The sequence below is a fragment of the Rhipicephalus microplus genome, chromosome 9, assembly GCF_043290135.1.
Source record: "Rhipicephalus microplus isolate Deutch F79 chromosome 9, USDA_Rmic, whole genome shotgun sequence".
In the NCBI taxonomy this organism is placed as follows: Eukaryota; Metazoa; Arthropoda; class Arachnida; order Ixodida; family Ixodidae; genus Rhipicephalus; species Rhipicephalus microplus.
The window spans coordinates 42,802,939-42,819,604 of NC_134708.1; the positions used below are offsets into that span (position 1 = coordinate 42,802,939).

The 16,666-nt window shown below is 45.3% G+C and overlaps 1 protein-coding gene across 2 annotated transcripts in view; it reads right to left on the bottom strand.

Moving 5' to 3' along the window:
- The window catches only part of l(2)k09022 (HEAT repeat containing 1 homolog l(2)k09022), a 147,275-nt gene that overhangs the window by 55,226 nt on the left and 75,383 nt on the right, over positions 1-16,666 (bottom strand). For both annotated transcript variants that reach the window (XM_075873504.1, XM_075873505.1), the window contains exons 18-23: positions 8,704-8,917; positions 8,121-8,289; positions 5,350-5,488; positions 3,149-3,397; positions 2,654-2,782; positions 1,315-1,412 (exon numbers count right to left, since the gene is read on the bottom strand). In XM_075873504.1, the coding sequence (XP_075729619.1) occupies positions 1,315-1,412; positions 2,654-2,782; positions 3,149-3,397; positions 5,350-5,488; positions 8,121-8,289; positions 8,704-8,917 (998 nt within the window). The remainder of the gene's footprint in view (positions 1-1,314; positions 1,413-2,653; positions 2,783-3,148; positions 3,398-5,349; positions 5,489-8,120; positions 8,290-8,703; positions 8,918-16,666) is intronic.

The window sequence follows — 16,666 nt, forward strand, 5'->3', positions numbered from 1 at the left end:
GTTGTCACCATGGTCTCGGAGAGTTTCCATCAGTGAATAATCTAACATTCCCTCGGTAGTGACGACCCGACTGTCCACATAAAACAAACAAAACTGAAGAAAACCTTGTACGTCGTCGGAAGCCACGCCATGCGTGTGCAGTAAAACCACGCACGCGTGCACGGCGTCGAAAACGAAAAGCGAACATGGATACCGTGAGAAACTATTCAGCAAAGCGCACTGTATATGCAGTGCAGCCACGTGTGACGCTAATTAAAAGCGTGGTGGCACTGCCAACGCGAAACAAGTTTCCTTTTTTTCTTGGTTTTGGTTTGAAGAGAAAGATAGGGCAAACTAGCACATGCGCCTGCGGTGGCATAAACGGCGGCAACGCCGGCTCGCGAGGCGTGGGCCTACCTCGTGTGCAATAACGAGCGCTCGCTCTCACAAGGGAGTGCGTCTTATGCAGTTGTCCTGCCGCTCCGCACTTCATCAGGGGGGGGGGGGGGGGCGCAACAGCAAAAGATGCATGCTCGTGCCAAAATTACAAAACCTGAAGCAATATTCCTGATTATCCGCGACAAAAATTTGTTGCATCTAGGATGCCTCCCGCTGTTACTTTGTTGATTGCAAATACATGTGTTTCTATGGGGTAACGACAGGGAATAGAAAAAGTAGAATGGAGGAATTGGTTATATGAATGTTCGTTATAACCAAGTTTAACTGTATGTCTAACACTGTGTCTATTGAAAGACAGCTCTTTATTTACTTGGTTACAACCAATAGTTCGTTATATCCAGATTTGTTAAATCGAGGTATGAGTGTATAAAAACGTTATAGAATAACACTGAAACCTCGATACAAGCCCAGATATAACGAAATATCGTTTATAACAAAGTAAATGACAAATAGTCTTCCAATAGATAAAGTGTTAGGAATACACCTTTATAACAATGTTTTGGATATAACAAACTTATTTTTGGGTAATATGCAGCTATGTTATAAGGGGTTATGAGTGTACAGCCTCATCACAATGAAGCTGGCACAGCTGAACTGGGACCCACAACCATTCTGTTTAGAAGTGGAAAGACGAAGCGGGGTGGCAGATAGATAATAACCAAGCCCAATGGTGCACCGAAAACGCAAACATTTGCCGAGGCCAAGTGAAGCACAAGGAAAGGAAACATACGAGGTATACCAGGCAGTGTGGTAGCCTGGTATATCACCACTTACTAAGCACGTTTACAATTCGAACTAACCACCTTTCGTCTCCAAACAAATGTTACATGTGAACGCTAGAGAGGTGCATTCATCGATAAATGCCGAGTCGATTACCTCATCTTCTTGGCTTCCCTGACCGTCTTTGCTGGGCTCTGCCGTGACGTGCTCGTTCTCTGCAGAGGTTCCACGAGAAGGCTCCCAAAAGAACACACCTGCACATAAGCGCACGCAATGTTGTACAGGATGTGTTAACAGCACCAAATTTTCACGATACTACTGTATTTCAAATCTTCATGTAAATGCACTTCATGCGCACTTTGACACAGTGAAAACGTAGGTTCGGAGTTGACATTCAGTAGACAAAGATAACATTTGATAGCCTGGTGACAATACAAGAACTTATGATTTTAAGCCAGCGTGAAGAATCTGCACAAGAGAGCATTTACTGAGGTCAATTGCTTGCAGCAGACCTGAATCACAAGAAATATCCAAAATATAAAAATAAGTTGGAGCGCATAGGCACGGCATTACCAAATAGTGACAACTACCACACTGCCACGCTTAAAAAGTACACAAAACGGGAAATTCATTCAAACCTGTAGTAGACATATTAAAGGATGACTGCATTTACTAGTTATTAGGAGTGTGTGCATATTCGCAAGTTTCAAATATTCCTCGAATATTGCAATTGTAATATTCACGTTCGAATAGAAAACTACACATTCGAAAGTTTCAAACGCTTGAACTAGCTCGAATATTCAATTTTTAAAATTATTCACTCGCATATGTTACTGTAAAAGCACTTCTGATTTGGAGCCTTTACGATAAGTGCATCAACACTAGACCACGCAGCGATTAGGTGCGAGTGCTACGATGGCTGCACGGAGACACACGAGTGTGTGATGATGGCCCGCCATTGCGACAACTCTATCAACGATGAACATTTTAAAGTATCTAAATACACAGACAATGTAGACTCTCTTCTCAATGCAAACATGAATAACAGACAAGCCACAGCACATGCTACAGGAGGACTCAACAGGTGCTGCCATTAGTAGGGCAAACAATTAGATCAGGGAACTGCAGTTGCATATTATGAAAAGGGCCGATATCATAGCATCTGGGGTTTTACGTCCCGAAACCACGACATATTTATGGGAGATGCCGTAGTAGAGGGCTCCAAAAATTATGACCACCTGGTGCTCTTTAAAGTGCTCTGAGAGCGCACAGTTCATTTTCCCTCCATCGAAATGTGACCGCCATGGCAGAGATCGAACCCACGACCTTCAAGTCAGCAGCTGAGCACCGTAACCGCTGCTCCACTGCAGCGGACTGGGCCTATATGAGACTGCAGATCTGATGTTGAGGCAATAAAGTGAACTCCAGAAATTAAAGACCACATAAAAAAAAAAAGAAGAATGCAGCTCATTCTCATTGTTCTGGTCTTGCATACCTTACGCAAAGCCCTGAGCACTGCTGAATGCTGAACGGCGGGTGGCGTGTCAAGGGCCAGGTCAACGAGAGTGTCAAGCAGGGCCATCTGGTTTTCCTTGGGAAGCTTCTTCAACAAGTCCTTGGTCACCTGTCCAACAAAAGCAACCCAATCAATCAATCAATCACACCCCCAACTACAAGAGGTCATAAAAAATCCAAGCATAAAACTTGCAGAGCACCACAGCATGCAGTTTTTATCTTAATGACAAAACTGAAAACACTTTGTCTGCACAAATCAAACTGTTCCCTTCTCAGAACTTGAACCATCTGTGTAAAAACATGCAGCAACAAGCTATTTGTCCCGAATGTATATGATACTAAACACTATCAAATAGACATAAATTATCTTTTGAACAAATGATTAATACTTGCCCGAGCCTGCTTCAATTACAAAGTACATTTTGAAGTAGTCATGAAACATTGACAGCAGGTAATGTAAACATGATAAACTCACCACCTGGAGTGCCATAGTAGCCACTGACTCATCGCCCTCACACCTTCTTGTGCTGCGAAGGGCCTTTTCAAAGGTCTCCACAGCTCCTTCAACATTAGCCAGGCGTTGAACAGCACCCAAGCCGTACTTTGCGAAGCACTCTCTGAGGAGTTGCGTCTCGGCAGAAGGAAGTGGCAACGTGGGAGCGACGTCGCAAGCTTCGAGTCCGAGCGTCGACGCAATCACTTTCACAGCCGCCTCCAGCACTTCCTGTAAGGATTGACGCTGAAACTACAGCTGAACCCCAACAGACTGATACAGTTAAACCCCTTTACAAGAAAAAAAAAAAATTGTTTCAGAAGAGGCTTGTGATCAGTCAACAAAGCTGTCCTTATCTGAAATAGTCACTTGAAAGGGTCCCTGTAACACGTTTCGAATATGCAACAAAATTCATGTTTATCTTAAACGGGCCCTTCGAGGAAGCCCTGCAACACTTCTTGTACAACACTTCTTGAACTCTGAAATCCCTGCAGTTTAGAAGCCAAGGCTCATGCGAAACAAATATAGCACTGTACAGCACATAGAATATGCACTTTCATTTCACAGTCAGCCGAAAATGGCTCGCTCTTGGCAAACTTGAACGGACACGGACACGGCCAATGGCTAATTTCTTAATCGTGAATGTATTCCCAATATAATTTACCTTGGTAGTTTTGAGTTTCATAAATAGGTATAAATTTATTTCACTTCAGAAATACCAAGGTACTTCGTATTTTCTATTTCGATTAATGGTTGTCTGTTTATTATTTAATACTGCATTTTTCATGTGCTTAGTAAAGACCATCAGTTACAAATGCACCGGCACACTCATCACTGCAGGCTTTCTCTTTTAAGTGATTCGCAGAATAGACACATTCTCTTTTAAGTGATTCGCAGACTAGACACATTGGCAGACATCACTTGGTGCATAGCTAATTGAAACCGCTTGAAATGCACTACTAAGTTGGCCTGATGCAGCACATCACCGAGCATCAGGGACTCACAAGGCTTTGCCATACTTTAGAAGTACCGCATTTACTTGCGTAATGAACCCACTCACATTATGAACCGACCCCTCACCTTGGTCCTAAAAAAAAAAGACTGTTTTTTAATGTATCTGTGCATTTTATTTCAGTGTGACTGCCAGTGCCGTTGACAATGAAAACAATGTTTAATCATGCCATTATATCATGAAATAATGAAGCAATAACAGTCAGAACATAGTTTAACAATACTAATGCTAAACAGTTACGAGCAGCACGAGCGCAGATGACGTCAATCAAAATTGAAAAGGGTAGAAGAAACCTCCTTCCTGCTTATGGAGTCACGCAAGCACAGCGGCCCGAAAACAAAGCTAGAAAACAAAGCGCGATCACGCCTTCCGCGATGTACACCCGCAGCCGCGCAACGTGCAAGCGCCCACATCAGATACTTCATTTCTGTTGATAATTGGCCTGTACGCTAGCAACACGGCCAGTTTTAAATTTGATGTTGCTGAAGTGCTGAAGCATGGGAACCGAGCGGCTGGACGACGCTTTCAGCATCAATCAATGCATATTGGCCTGCACTTGCGCTATCCGCACAACCACACTACACGTGCCAGGACACCTGGCGCATGCAAGCAAATGAGCGTTGCCTTGCGCGCATTAGGTGTCCCGGCACGTGCGGTGTGGATAGAGCATATACAGTTTTGGGCTACAAAAAAGGTTCGTCACGCATTTTGTGGGCCAGAATATGAGCAGTTCCGAATATGAATTTATCGAATAGAGGCTTTGTAGTCCTGTTATAACTCCCTTAGCTTTTTTTTTTCTTCTGCATAATGAACCCTCCCCCCTAATTGGCATCAACCTTTTCAAAAACAGGTGGGTTCATTACGCTAGTAGATCTTATGTTTGAGGGCAGGAGTACCAGAACTGCTTGTGTGCTGCTGAGTCAAGGCAGAAATGATGCCGTGCCACAACAATGGTCTTACGATTATTTGCAATGATACAGGCACTGAAGTTTTTGGGTTTTGAAATTCAGTTTAGGCAGGTTATCAGGAGATCTACAGGCATGATCATACTATTGAGAAGACAGGACAGAAATCAAGAGACTTCGGGGCAAATCGGGAAAGTTGGCAGGTACACAATCACGAGCAACGTTACTAAAGCCATGAACTTATAAGAGAGAAAAAACGCAATTACCTCAGAGTCAACACGTGACACCAGTTTCAGTATGCCGCATCGCATCACGACAGGAACTTGCTCATGGTTCAGCAGTGCCAGCAGCGTGTTGGGCTTCTTCAATGTCACATGCCAGGAAGCTACAAGCTTCAGCAGCTTCCTGCAGGAAAGCACAACAGAAAATCACTGTTCTTGGGTGCTTTTGTGGAGCTGAAACTTGTACAAACATCAAGCTTTGCGAGTTTATTTTGCCTATTACAGTAGGCCATCTTTGGCATTATTCAGCTCTCAATGTCACTACATGTACCTTAGTTTCATTGGGTCAACAACTTAACATTACAGGGTACTGTCTTTTAAACAAGCATGTTCGAAATCTGGATAGCTGTGCTTCATTGCAATGACTGCTGTAACAACACTAAACATGCTGTTAGAGAATCCTAGTTGCAGTGAAGTGAAAATTCTTTGTTCACTTTCAGGGTACCTGAACTTGGTACTATCTGCTATCCAGCCACAATTCTGGGCAGGATGAACAGTGCAGCAGAGATTTTAAAATTGAGTTTATCAGGGCTGCATCTCACTTGCACAGTATGGTCCACTGTAAACGTGATTGGTTAGAGCTGAGAGTTGGGCTAGTTTGTTTATATTTGAATACATATTACCAGTGAAAACAAAACAGTGTAAGAATACTGTTAGACGCACGCCGGGGTGAAACAGCCGTTTATTGGGCTCAACAGGACCGAGACAGCAACCAGCGGTTTCAGCAGCAGCTGCAGCAGCACGAGCCTCCGCCACAACAAACGTCTTCTTCGTTGTTTTTAGAGCCCGTATTTGTCACTACATTGACTCCTTGGTGCGAAAGGAGCCATCCTGGCGACCTATAGCACAAACAGGACTGGTGGGTTGTAGTGAGGTTTTAGACGCTCGACGTGCACAGTCTCGCGCCCGCGGCGTCGTTGACCTGTAGGTGGCTGAATAGGTTCAACTATGTGGTTGACTGGTGAAGTCTGGCGCAGGATCCGGTACGAACCGTCATACTTGGGTATGAACTCTGAGCAAAGGCCTGGGGCAGACAATACATTCCGCGCCAGTAATATCGAATTCGTAGGCGAGCATACGTCTGCGTGGAAGGAGGCACAGACGTCAGAACGTAGGTGGCGAGGTATTACCAGCAACCATTTGCGGCCATCAGCTAGGTAGTTTCGCCGGTACAGAAGACCGTCACGGATGGTAAAATGGCGAGAAGTTCGTCGAAGTCAACGGTTGTCGGTACGTGGAGGCGTCTGAGACGGGTACTCTAAGAGAGATGCTATCCATGGATACTGGCGTTGCTCAGCGGACATGTCGGCCTGTTCAAGTGAAGAACATTCGCAGCTGAAAACAGACGCTGCAACATAATCGTGGGGAAATGGCGAGCGAGAAAGAGCGCTGGCGTCCGAATGCTTGCGGCCTGACCGATAAATTGCACGAATATCGTAATCTTGGAGACGTAGTGCCCAGCGAGCTAGCCGACCAGATGGGTCTTTTAATGACGACAATCAACACAATGCGTGGTGATCAGTCACGACGTCAAATGGGCGGCCATATACATAAGGTCGGAATTTCGTGATTGCCCAAACAATGGCAAGGCATTCTTTCTCGGTGACTGAATAGTTCTTTTCCGCTTTAGTGAGGGTGCGACTAGCGTAGGATACAACATACTCATCGAAGCCAGATTTACGCTGAGCAAGAATAGCGCCGAGGCCAACTCCACTAGCGTCCGTATGAATTTCGGTTGGAGCATCTAGATCAAAGTGGCGTAGGATAGGTGGTGATGTCAAAAGATGGCGAAAAGACGCGAATGCTTCGTCGCATGCTGGGGACCATGCCGAGAGGTCTTGGTTGTTGGCAAGTAGCTGCGTCAGGGGTGCGATTATGGTGGCGAAATTGCGCACAAAACGGCGAAAATATGAGCAGAGCCCGATTAAGCTGCGGAGTTCTTTTAGTGTAGCCAGCCTGGGAAAGTCGGCGACAGCATTAAGCTTGGCTGGATCAGGATGGACATCATGTTTGCTAACAACATGCCCTAAGATGATAAGCTGGCGGGCAGCGAAGTGGCATTTCTTCAAATTCAGCTGCAGTCCAGCGTTCGAAAGACAAGTCAGGATGCTTGCAAGGCGGCTGAGGTGGGAGTTGAAGTCCTTTGAGAAATCGACGACGTCATCCAAATAGCACAGGCATGTGTTCCATTTAAAGCCTCTAAGGATGTTGTCCATGAGACGCTCGAAGGTGGCAAGGCGCATTACAGAGGCCGAACGGCATGACGTTAAACTCGTACAATCCATCAGGCGTTACAAACGCAGTCTTGGAGCGGTCGGCTTCATTCATAGGGACCTGCCAGTAGCCGGATCGAAGATTTAAAGAAGAAAAGAGCTCTGCTCCTTGCAGGCAACCGAGGGCGTCATCGATTCTGGGCAGCGGATAAACAACAGTGACAAAGGAATACGTACACAGGTCATCCCAAAAAATTACAAGCCTGCGTGCATATTTCTTTGTCTTTACTTTATATCAGCTGGCAATAACGAAAAGCCTCCTAATACACAGCACAGTAAGATGAATAGCATACACAGTCAGGACAGAAACAAAAGAAGTGGAACTCATGTGATGTAACAGTGCATATGCTCTGTAGTTCTTGCACTGTGGCGTCTACTGTTCATAACGATATTCACAAACCAAGCAGACTGATTAAGTCCTCTTGTGCACAGCCTAACTCAAGTCAACTCTTTCAAGTAGCCCCTTTATCCTTGTAAACCTACTTGGTGCCCACTGATACGTCAGCAGCGTGATCAGCGATCAGCTCAAAAAGGGCATGGAGTCCAGTGCGTCCCTTTTGGGAACAGGCGACCGATGCCTCCACCAAGCTGACGGCCAAATCTCGAATTCCTTGCGTTGGTGACAGAAGCGACAGGATGATGGACAGGAAGACTGCAAAGCAGGAGAAAATCAATCAATGAATCATGGATAAAAACTGAAGTTAGCTAGGTGATTAGTGAAGTTTGTAAGAAAACTTCACTGATGGTTTACACTTGTCACTTTATTGCCTGGTGGCCCCCAACTACAGACAAAGAACTTAGTGCATACTTTTGTTTACTTTTCTAATAAAAAAACAGAATAAAACAACCTAAATATTCTCCAAGTGCCACTTGATTGAATCAAGGTTTGACTATACTATGATGCATAATGAAATATGAACAGTACGCATGTTAGGAAGGTGAAACCTTTAAAACGAAATTAGCACAAATGTCTAGGAAATCTGAGGTTTCGATTACAAAGCTGCATGTTGAAAATTATACCCTTTATAAAAGTGCTCCATTCTAGCATCTTTTAGCGTGTGCTTACCAAGGTTCTTTTCAGCCAGGATCCACTTTATGCCCTCTGCATCTCGCAACAACTGAATCGAAACTGCAAGGGCCAAGGACTGAAGCCTCTCTTTTGGGTGGGCAGCTGGCGCCCCCTGGGAACCAGTGCTGGAAGCGTTGCAGATGGCGTCTAGGTGCAGCAGCCAAAGTCCACTTAAAAAGTGCACCTGATGCTGAAGGCTATGACAGTGAACCTGCAATTAAAAAAAAAAAAGAAAGAGGGAGAGAGAACGAAAAAAAAGTTCAAGTAGAATTCATCTTCATTTTGATTGCAGCATTACGGTCAAGCTTCCCCTATAGGGATGATTTCCTGAATCGCAGTTACACTCAAACCACATTATAACAAAGTTGCGTCTAACACAAAAATAACTTTGTTATATCCATAAATTTGTTATAAAAGTTTGTTCGTATCACCATATTTACTACAACGCTATCTTCATTTACTTCATTATAACCGATATTTTGTTATATTCAGGTTGTTACATTGAGGTTTGAGTGTATTCCTATGATTTTGGTCTTTGCAACTTTTGTACAAAATTAAGTCTTTGGTGAATGTTAGTTAGCACTGAATAGCTTTGAAGTGGACTTGAAAAGCAGCAGGATTCGAATAGAAGTAAGGTGCAATTCATAAGCAGAAAAAAATTTTACGCTCTAAACTTTTCTATACTTAGCCCACATCATCCCGTACAATATGCTTTCAAACTGCAAAGTACATGACAGGTTCTAGGTAAACACGCACAAACCTAAAAGTCCATTTAAAGGGACACTGAAGGCAAGCACCGTTTTTACTCGAATCTAGGCCAGCCCTAATTCTAAGCCGACCCATAAAATTCCAAAGACCCTCCCCCCTCCCACAAACAAAAGAAAACTTATCTAGAATGCAGGCCGAATGAAACAGCGAAGAAAAACATCTATTTAACATGAAGATGAAACAAAGCAGTTGGTTCATGATGCTAATAAGCCGAGAAATATATAGCCGCTAGTCCTGTTGTGTGCGTTTCCTTGTGGTTTTTTTCACGCTGCTTCTGATACTTGCATCATAAAGATGCCGTGCTTGCAGATAGTGCGCTCATTCTGAGCCGTCGCTCCCTTCTTTGTTGCTGTCTTCAAACAGTGCACAATCCTCGGTGCCATCAAGTGCACTGGATATGCCGCACTTCTTAAAAAAGCACACAATCAAAGTTACTGGCTTGTTGTCCCACGCTGCAGCCCTTCTAGCAACGCACATTTTTTTTTTGTCCATTTCAAGGTCCCGCCCAGCTTGAACGTTAGATGACGACTCCGTGGCTAGGACAACTTTCCTTTTATAAGCGGCACTATACCGAGACCGCTTGTTGGGCGCCATTGAGCCAGACACAGACCACTCAATGCGCGACTCGAAATGACAAAGGCTTGCCTCAACATTCATTAAAAAAAATAAAAATGGCGGCATCACGTGTGAACTTAAGCCAGGTGTTAGCTCGGCTACTAATGGCCACGATACAGTCTAGGTGGCGCTACTTGTGCACGAGTTTTCTCAAATAAAAATATCACATTTTTCAAACTCATCGAATCTAAGCCTACCCTGAAGTTTGATGCAAAGAATTTTCAAAAAAAGCTATCAGCCTAGATTTAAAAAAATACAGTATTAAGTCGATGTTGAGTGCCGAAACAGGGGTCCAGACGTCTCGTAGTGCAAGCTTTATGCCAAGGAAATGCTTATTTAAAAAAAAAAAAAAAAAAACCACGTTCTCGTAGCCCGCATCGTGTTAGCACACTATGAATTACCCGCCTCAAAGTGGAAACTTTCCCGCCACTGCTACCGTGCACAACGTTGCCCAGCTTTACTACGCAGCTGCCGACACCAGTAGCAACAGAGCGAAAGTAGCGGGAGCCACAGCAGCAACAACGGCCACTGAACAATTTTCTGCCATGGCCTCCGAGATGGCAGGTGTGCTTGGTTCAACTGGGCCCCCCTAGATGCCCCGACCTTTACAGTTTAACCAGGCGAAAATTTAACTTTTGAACCACTCATGCGATTCTCCATAGTAGCGTCTGGCAGTTTTTTTAGAAGCGAAGCTCCTTGAGCCGTGTATCTGTACATGAATGTCTCTCTTGGTACGTGACTGCTTAGTTCTTTGACTCACTCAGCAGGTGCGGACAGATGGATGGACAGACAGACAGACAGTAAGACAGACGAATGGACAGACAGACAGCCAGACGGACGGACCAATTCACGGTTTACTGATAAAACCCTCCGAAGCTTCGCCCCATTCATCATCATTCACTCCATGGATATGCTGTCATTTTTTTTTTCAGTGAAACAAACAGAAACAAACAAGCACCATTTTATTACATCTCTTGATGCACGGAAGGTTCTTTATTTAGGGCAGCTAGTTCGATTACTAGTGATTAAATGTACGCGGCAGCTACGACACTATCGGAATCATTTTGCGAATGTCCTACTCTAGGTGCAAGTGTTCTCGTGCATTTACCTTGATTTCTTGGTAAGTATGAAACTGCTATTGATAATACAGTAGAATCTCAATGATACAATTACGGTTTATACGAATTTGGCGATGATATGAATTTTGTGGATGTGTCGAACGCACTACGTTCTTTAAGATACGCCGTAATTCGGTGTTATACGAACAGTTTCCCGAGCCAATTTGGATGATACGAATGTGCGAGTGACCGCTGCACGCGAGCGGAGCAAAGCAGAGCGAAGCGGTGGTCTCAAAGCGGGGTGAGGCCATCGCGACTGCCAGTGTTTCTTTTTTTTCCCCTCCTTGATTGCCTTCACCTCCTGAGCTGCCCGAGCCTTGCAGCAGCGCGGAGAAGTGCCGAAATGTCTCCTCGCCTCCTCCACGTGGAAACGGCTACGCCAATCGACGGAAAAGGAAAAACATCTCATGCTTGGGCACGCTTGCTCGAGATACGAGCCTGTGAGGAGGAGAGTCGCGCCCAGGTATGCAGCATGGCAGAGCGAGTCCCTCTCATGTCGTTTCCAGGATGGGTCACGCGCTTGGTAAGTTTGGTATGTCAGCTATTTTTTTGCAGATCATTGGCTATTGCATGTGTTTTTTTTATTGCTACGTGACTACGCCGCGTGACCGCGACTTCACGTGGACGTGGCGCGGGTGCGCGCATAGAGGCTCTCGTTGTTTTCGTCACTCCTGTAGGTGTTCTGTGCTCGTGTCGCCGCTGCTGCGTAATCTGTGCAAGTTGCTGCTCGTATACTTGGAGACCGAAGCATAAGTGAACATGTCTCGGAAGCGGAAAGCTCTTTCCTTTACGAAGAAAATTGAAATACTGAGAAACGTCGATGAAAACCCCAAGAGGAAGCGCGCCGATTTGGCAAAAAAGTTAGAAATAGCGCCGTCGACGCTCTGCACCATTGTTGGGCAGCAAGACGTCGTGTTGAACAATGCACAACACTTCGGCGCTAATGTGAAGCAAGCAAAGACGGCTACCGACGTGAAGCTGGAAGAGGTCCTGCTGACGTGGTTTCGCAGCAGCTGGCATCAACATAGATGGCAAGGTGATACACGAAAAGGCTGACAACATTGCGCTTTCCCTTGGAATTAACGACTTTCAAGCTTCTGGTGAGTGGCTGCACCGTTTTGAAGAATGGCACGGCCTAGTGTACGAAGTTGTTGACGGTGAAGGTAAGAAAGCGGACGAATCATAGGTCAGCGACTGGCTGAGCACATTGCCTACGCTCATTTCAGATTATGCTCCACGTGACGCATTCAACGCTGAGGCCAGACTTTTCTTCAACCTCCAGCCAGAGAGAAGCTTGTGCGTGAAAGGCCCGGCCTGCCAGAGGGGCTAGAACAGTAAAGAACGAGTGACCGTGCTATTTTGCACCAATGCTGACCGTTCGAAAAAAATTTCATCTGATCATCACTGGCAAATCAAAACAGCTAAGGTGCTTTCGATCGACAGGACATTTGCCTTGCCTGTACAAGGGAAATAAGAAAGCTTGGATGACTGCAGATTTTTTCCGCGAGTTTTTGACTACTTTAGACTGGGAAATAGCAGCCCAAAATAGAAAAATTTTGCTTTTCGTCTATCAGTGTTCGGCCCATCCGAGAGAGTGCAACTTCACCAACGTCACCGTAAAGTTCCTGCCCGCAAATACCACAAGCTGCCTGCAGCCACTAGACGCGGGAATAATTCGAAACGTCAAGCACCATTTCAAAAGATTGCTTTTGGAAGGCTTCTGCCTAAAATTCAGTGCGAAGACGAAAACTTGTGGATCAGTCTGCTCGATGCATTACATTTTCTGGCCATGTCCTGGTACAATGTCACCCAAGACATGATTGCGAACTATTTTCGCAAGTGTGGTTTTTTGCGGGATCGGATGTGGCAACGACAGAAGAAGACCAAGAGCCGGAGGGTGATTTAAATATCAAGGGCTGGGAAAACTTTGGGACTCCAGCTTCAGCGCAAAACTACGTCACCGCGGACGACAACGTCGCGACCTTTAAGCTGCGATCTGTCGAAGAACTGGTTGACGAGGCAAAGGAGACGGAGTCCGACAGTGACGGTGAACACGCCGACATGTGCGACGCCCTGCCGTCGACATCAGAGAACCACCGCGCCCTCAATCTCCTGCGCCGCAACGTAAGTGCCGGAAGCCTGAGCGAAGAAACCACAGCACGGTTTTATGCCTTTCAGGCGGCTTTCCCAAGGGATATCGAAAGCAAGAAAGTACAAAAACACATCATGGACTTCTTCAGCAAGAAGTCGCTAACTTTGATAAAGTTTTTGTTCATCTTCATGATCAGCTTTAATTTGTTTTCGTTATTACGAATTTGGGATGATATGAGTATTTTGTGTGCTCCCTACGAATTCGCATCATCGAGATTCTACTATATTGTCGTTTTAGATGTTGTCTTACACTGAGCTTTCACTCTGATATAAATTGTTCTTTGCCTTTAGTGTCCCTTCCAGGGAGGACATGGGTCTGAGGGCTATCTTATCTATTCTTGAACCAAATGTGACAACAGTTGGCATGCTTACTCATTTCTTCTCCTGATTCTAAAAATGTGATGTTCTTTCTGTACCTTCATTAGTTCATTATACAATTAAGATAACAATCTATTGTTAATTCTACAATAGAAAAACAACCACCAGACAGAAGTTTACAAGTGAAATAGGAATCAACAGCATAAAGCACAAGCCACACAACATAGGAACCACTTTTATGATTTGGTCATTATTTTTTACCTTACAGCAGACTAAACTTCATAGCTCGGAATGTGGCCATGGAGTGGTCACACAGAAGACTAATTTTAAAAACTTACATCAAGAAAAATTAAAATCTGCTTCCCATGTTGTGTGCTGCAAACAAACCACAAAAAGATTTATTCTGCCACCTGTAATAGCTTCCAACATATTGCAGGAATTGTCATGAGGGTGTACAAAATTGTCATCTCGAGAAAATCAAGAAAACAAAGAATTCTAACAATCTTAAACCATAAAAATTTATGTACATAATATCACATAGTCATTAGCACATATATGATTACTAGGAGGCCTGAGGAGTGCCACACTGCAAGCTGATCGAAAATTGAGCAGGTACCTCAACTAACTATTACACAATCAAGTTCATTGTCTGCATGTAATTAAGAAGAAATTTTATAATAAAATAGAAAAGTCTGAGCTGCACGTTAAAATTCTGCTCTCAGCGCTGTTTCCTGCGCACATTTAGTTACATTGTACAAAAGGAATTATAGCTATAGCTGTCCTAGGTCCACTTTTACATAACACTCAAACAAGGAAAGTGGTCAGAACCTGTGTTCCGAAAAAGAAAAAAAAAAATCAACAACTTAAAACTTTATTTCGCCTTTTCGAGTGAAAAATACCATGGCAAACATACTTTTAGTCAGTTAATAGGCACCGGGCATGTGATTGGGCTGAATGTTTGCATAAGCGTGTCGTTTCTTCAAGTTCTGCTACAAGTTGTCATCGTGCGCCCGTCTGCCGACAGGGCCGCTTATCAGTTCAGTGACGGTATTAACACCGATGTGCAACGAACGAGCGTGTGTTATTTGCAATTCGTCATATGACACAGCGACATTTTCCGGCTTGTCCAGATTGAGTTACACGTACATGTTGCAACTCGAACTCATGCACTCGCTCATCAATTTCGAGGCTGAAGAGCAGCGAAGTGTTAGCTCCCTTACTACTTGCCACATTGCCACATTTTTGAGTGGAGACCACAACACGGTATATTCATCGTTGCGAGCGTGTCATTAAAAGCACTCTGCTTGTTTCCAGTAGCCGCCATTGCGCAGGTGGCGAGCACGTTCAGCGCGAAATGATTGATTTTCTGTTGTTTCATCGACGCACGGCATACTCCACTCTGACGACCCGTCACGCAGTTCACACACAAACGAGCTGAAGCATATGACAAGGCCATATTTCCACTCACTTCTCCTAATCTTGGCGTCCCCATCACTAATCATCTTACCCTTTCGAGGCAATAATATTAATGCATTTACCGCCTCCAAGTACGCAATAGTGAAGGTCGTTTTATCAGGTGGGGGAACTGCGACATCGGCGCGTTTAATGATAAGTCTATGCTTTGGCTCCGCCACTGCAACGATTGATATCTTTCACAGTTTCACTTCCGCTTTCTTCTTGCCGTCCTCCAACTGTTCGGGCTGCAACATTTGCATCTCATTGTGCACAGGGCTGCTTCCAGCGGCGTTGTCGGCAACTAACGAGCTCGTACGTTTAGCGCCCATTCGGCCTATCCCGGTGGTTCAGTGACCGCTCCACTGTCTACCCTTGAGTTTGTCATTCTCGTCCTGAGCCACTCTGGGGCTCTTTCTGGAGTTCTCGGGGAGCGATCGCCACACCCGCTCACAAATTTGGTGACCGCTCCACTGTCTGCCCTTGAGTTCGTTATTCTCAAGCACCACGCCCAATCCCACAGCAGCACCTCTGATACCTCAATGCTGCGCACGAAGAAGGAAAAGAAGAACAGGAAAGGCTGGGGCAGAATGTCTGCTCTCTGTCCAATGTACCGTGATTACTCGAATCTAACGCGCACCTTTTTTCCGGTTAAGAGAGTTCATAAATCGCATGCGCGTTAGAATCGAGTACGAACAAAAAAATTACGGTCAATCTATTGCCATCGGCAAATTCAAATGGCCGCCCCCTACATGCGTCGGCATGGCGCGTCGGCCATTTCTGCCTATGTGTTTCCCATGTGCGGCACTTCGTACATGTGCTGAGGAGTTCGTCATCTAGTAGTGCATTAGCATCGACGGCGTGGAAGGGCCGACTCCAAAAACCCGAGTGCACCACGATGCCGCTTTTAAAAGAAAAGTCATCGCGTGTGCAGAAACGGACGGAAATCGGGCCGCATCGCGGTCGTTCGAAGTTCCCGAAACGTCTGTGCGGGACCGGCGGAAACAAAAGCAGAAGATTGTCGACAGCAAAGCTTCACGCAAAGGCTTCAGTGGACCACAGCAGGGTCAGTTTCCGCAAATTAAAGAGCTGCTCGGCGAGTATGTGCTTGAGCAGCGAGCGGCACAGCGGCCCGTGACGACAGAACTGCTCCAAGTGCGGGCTATGCAATTAGTCTTAGAAAAAGGTCTAATGCGGAGCCAGTTTAAAGCGAGCAGGTGCTGGCTAACTAACTTTATGAAGAGGAAAGGCTTTCCCTTCCGAAGGGGAACATGCATATGCGAAAACTTTTGCGGAGGAGTACGATGAAAAGCTTCACAGTTTTCAGAGGTTCGTCCTAAACTTGCGGCGCAACAACGGCTACCTGCTTGGGCAAATCGGGAATGCCAATCAGACGCCTCTTTACTTCGACATGCCTGGCACCACAACCGTCGAGAAGAAGGAGGCGAAGCAAGTTCGCGTGCTGACATCGGTCCACGGTAAAACCACAGTGACGGCAATGCTCTGTTACACGTCAGATGGGCACAAGCTTCGCCCGT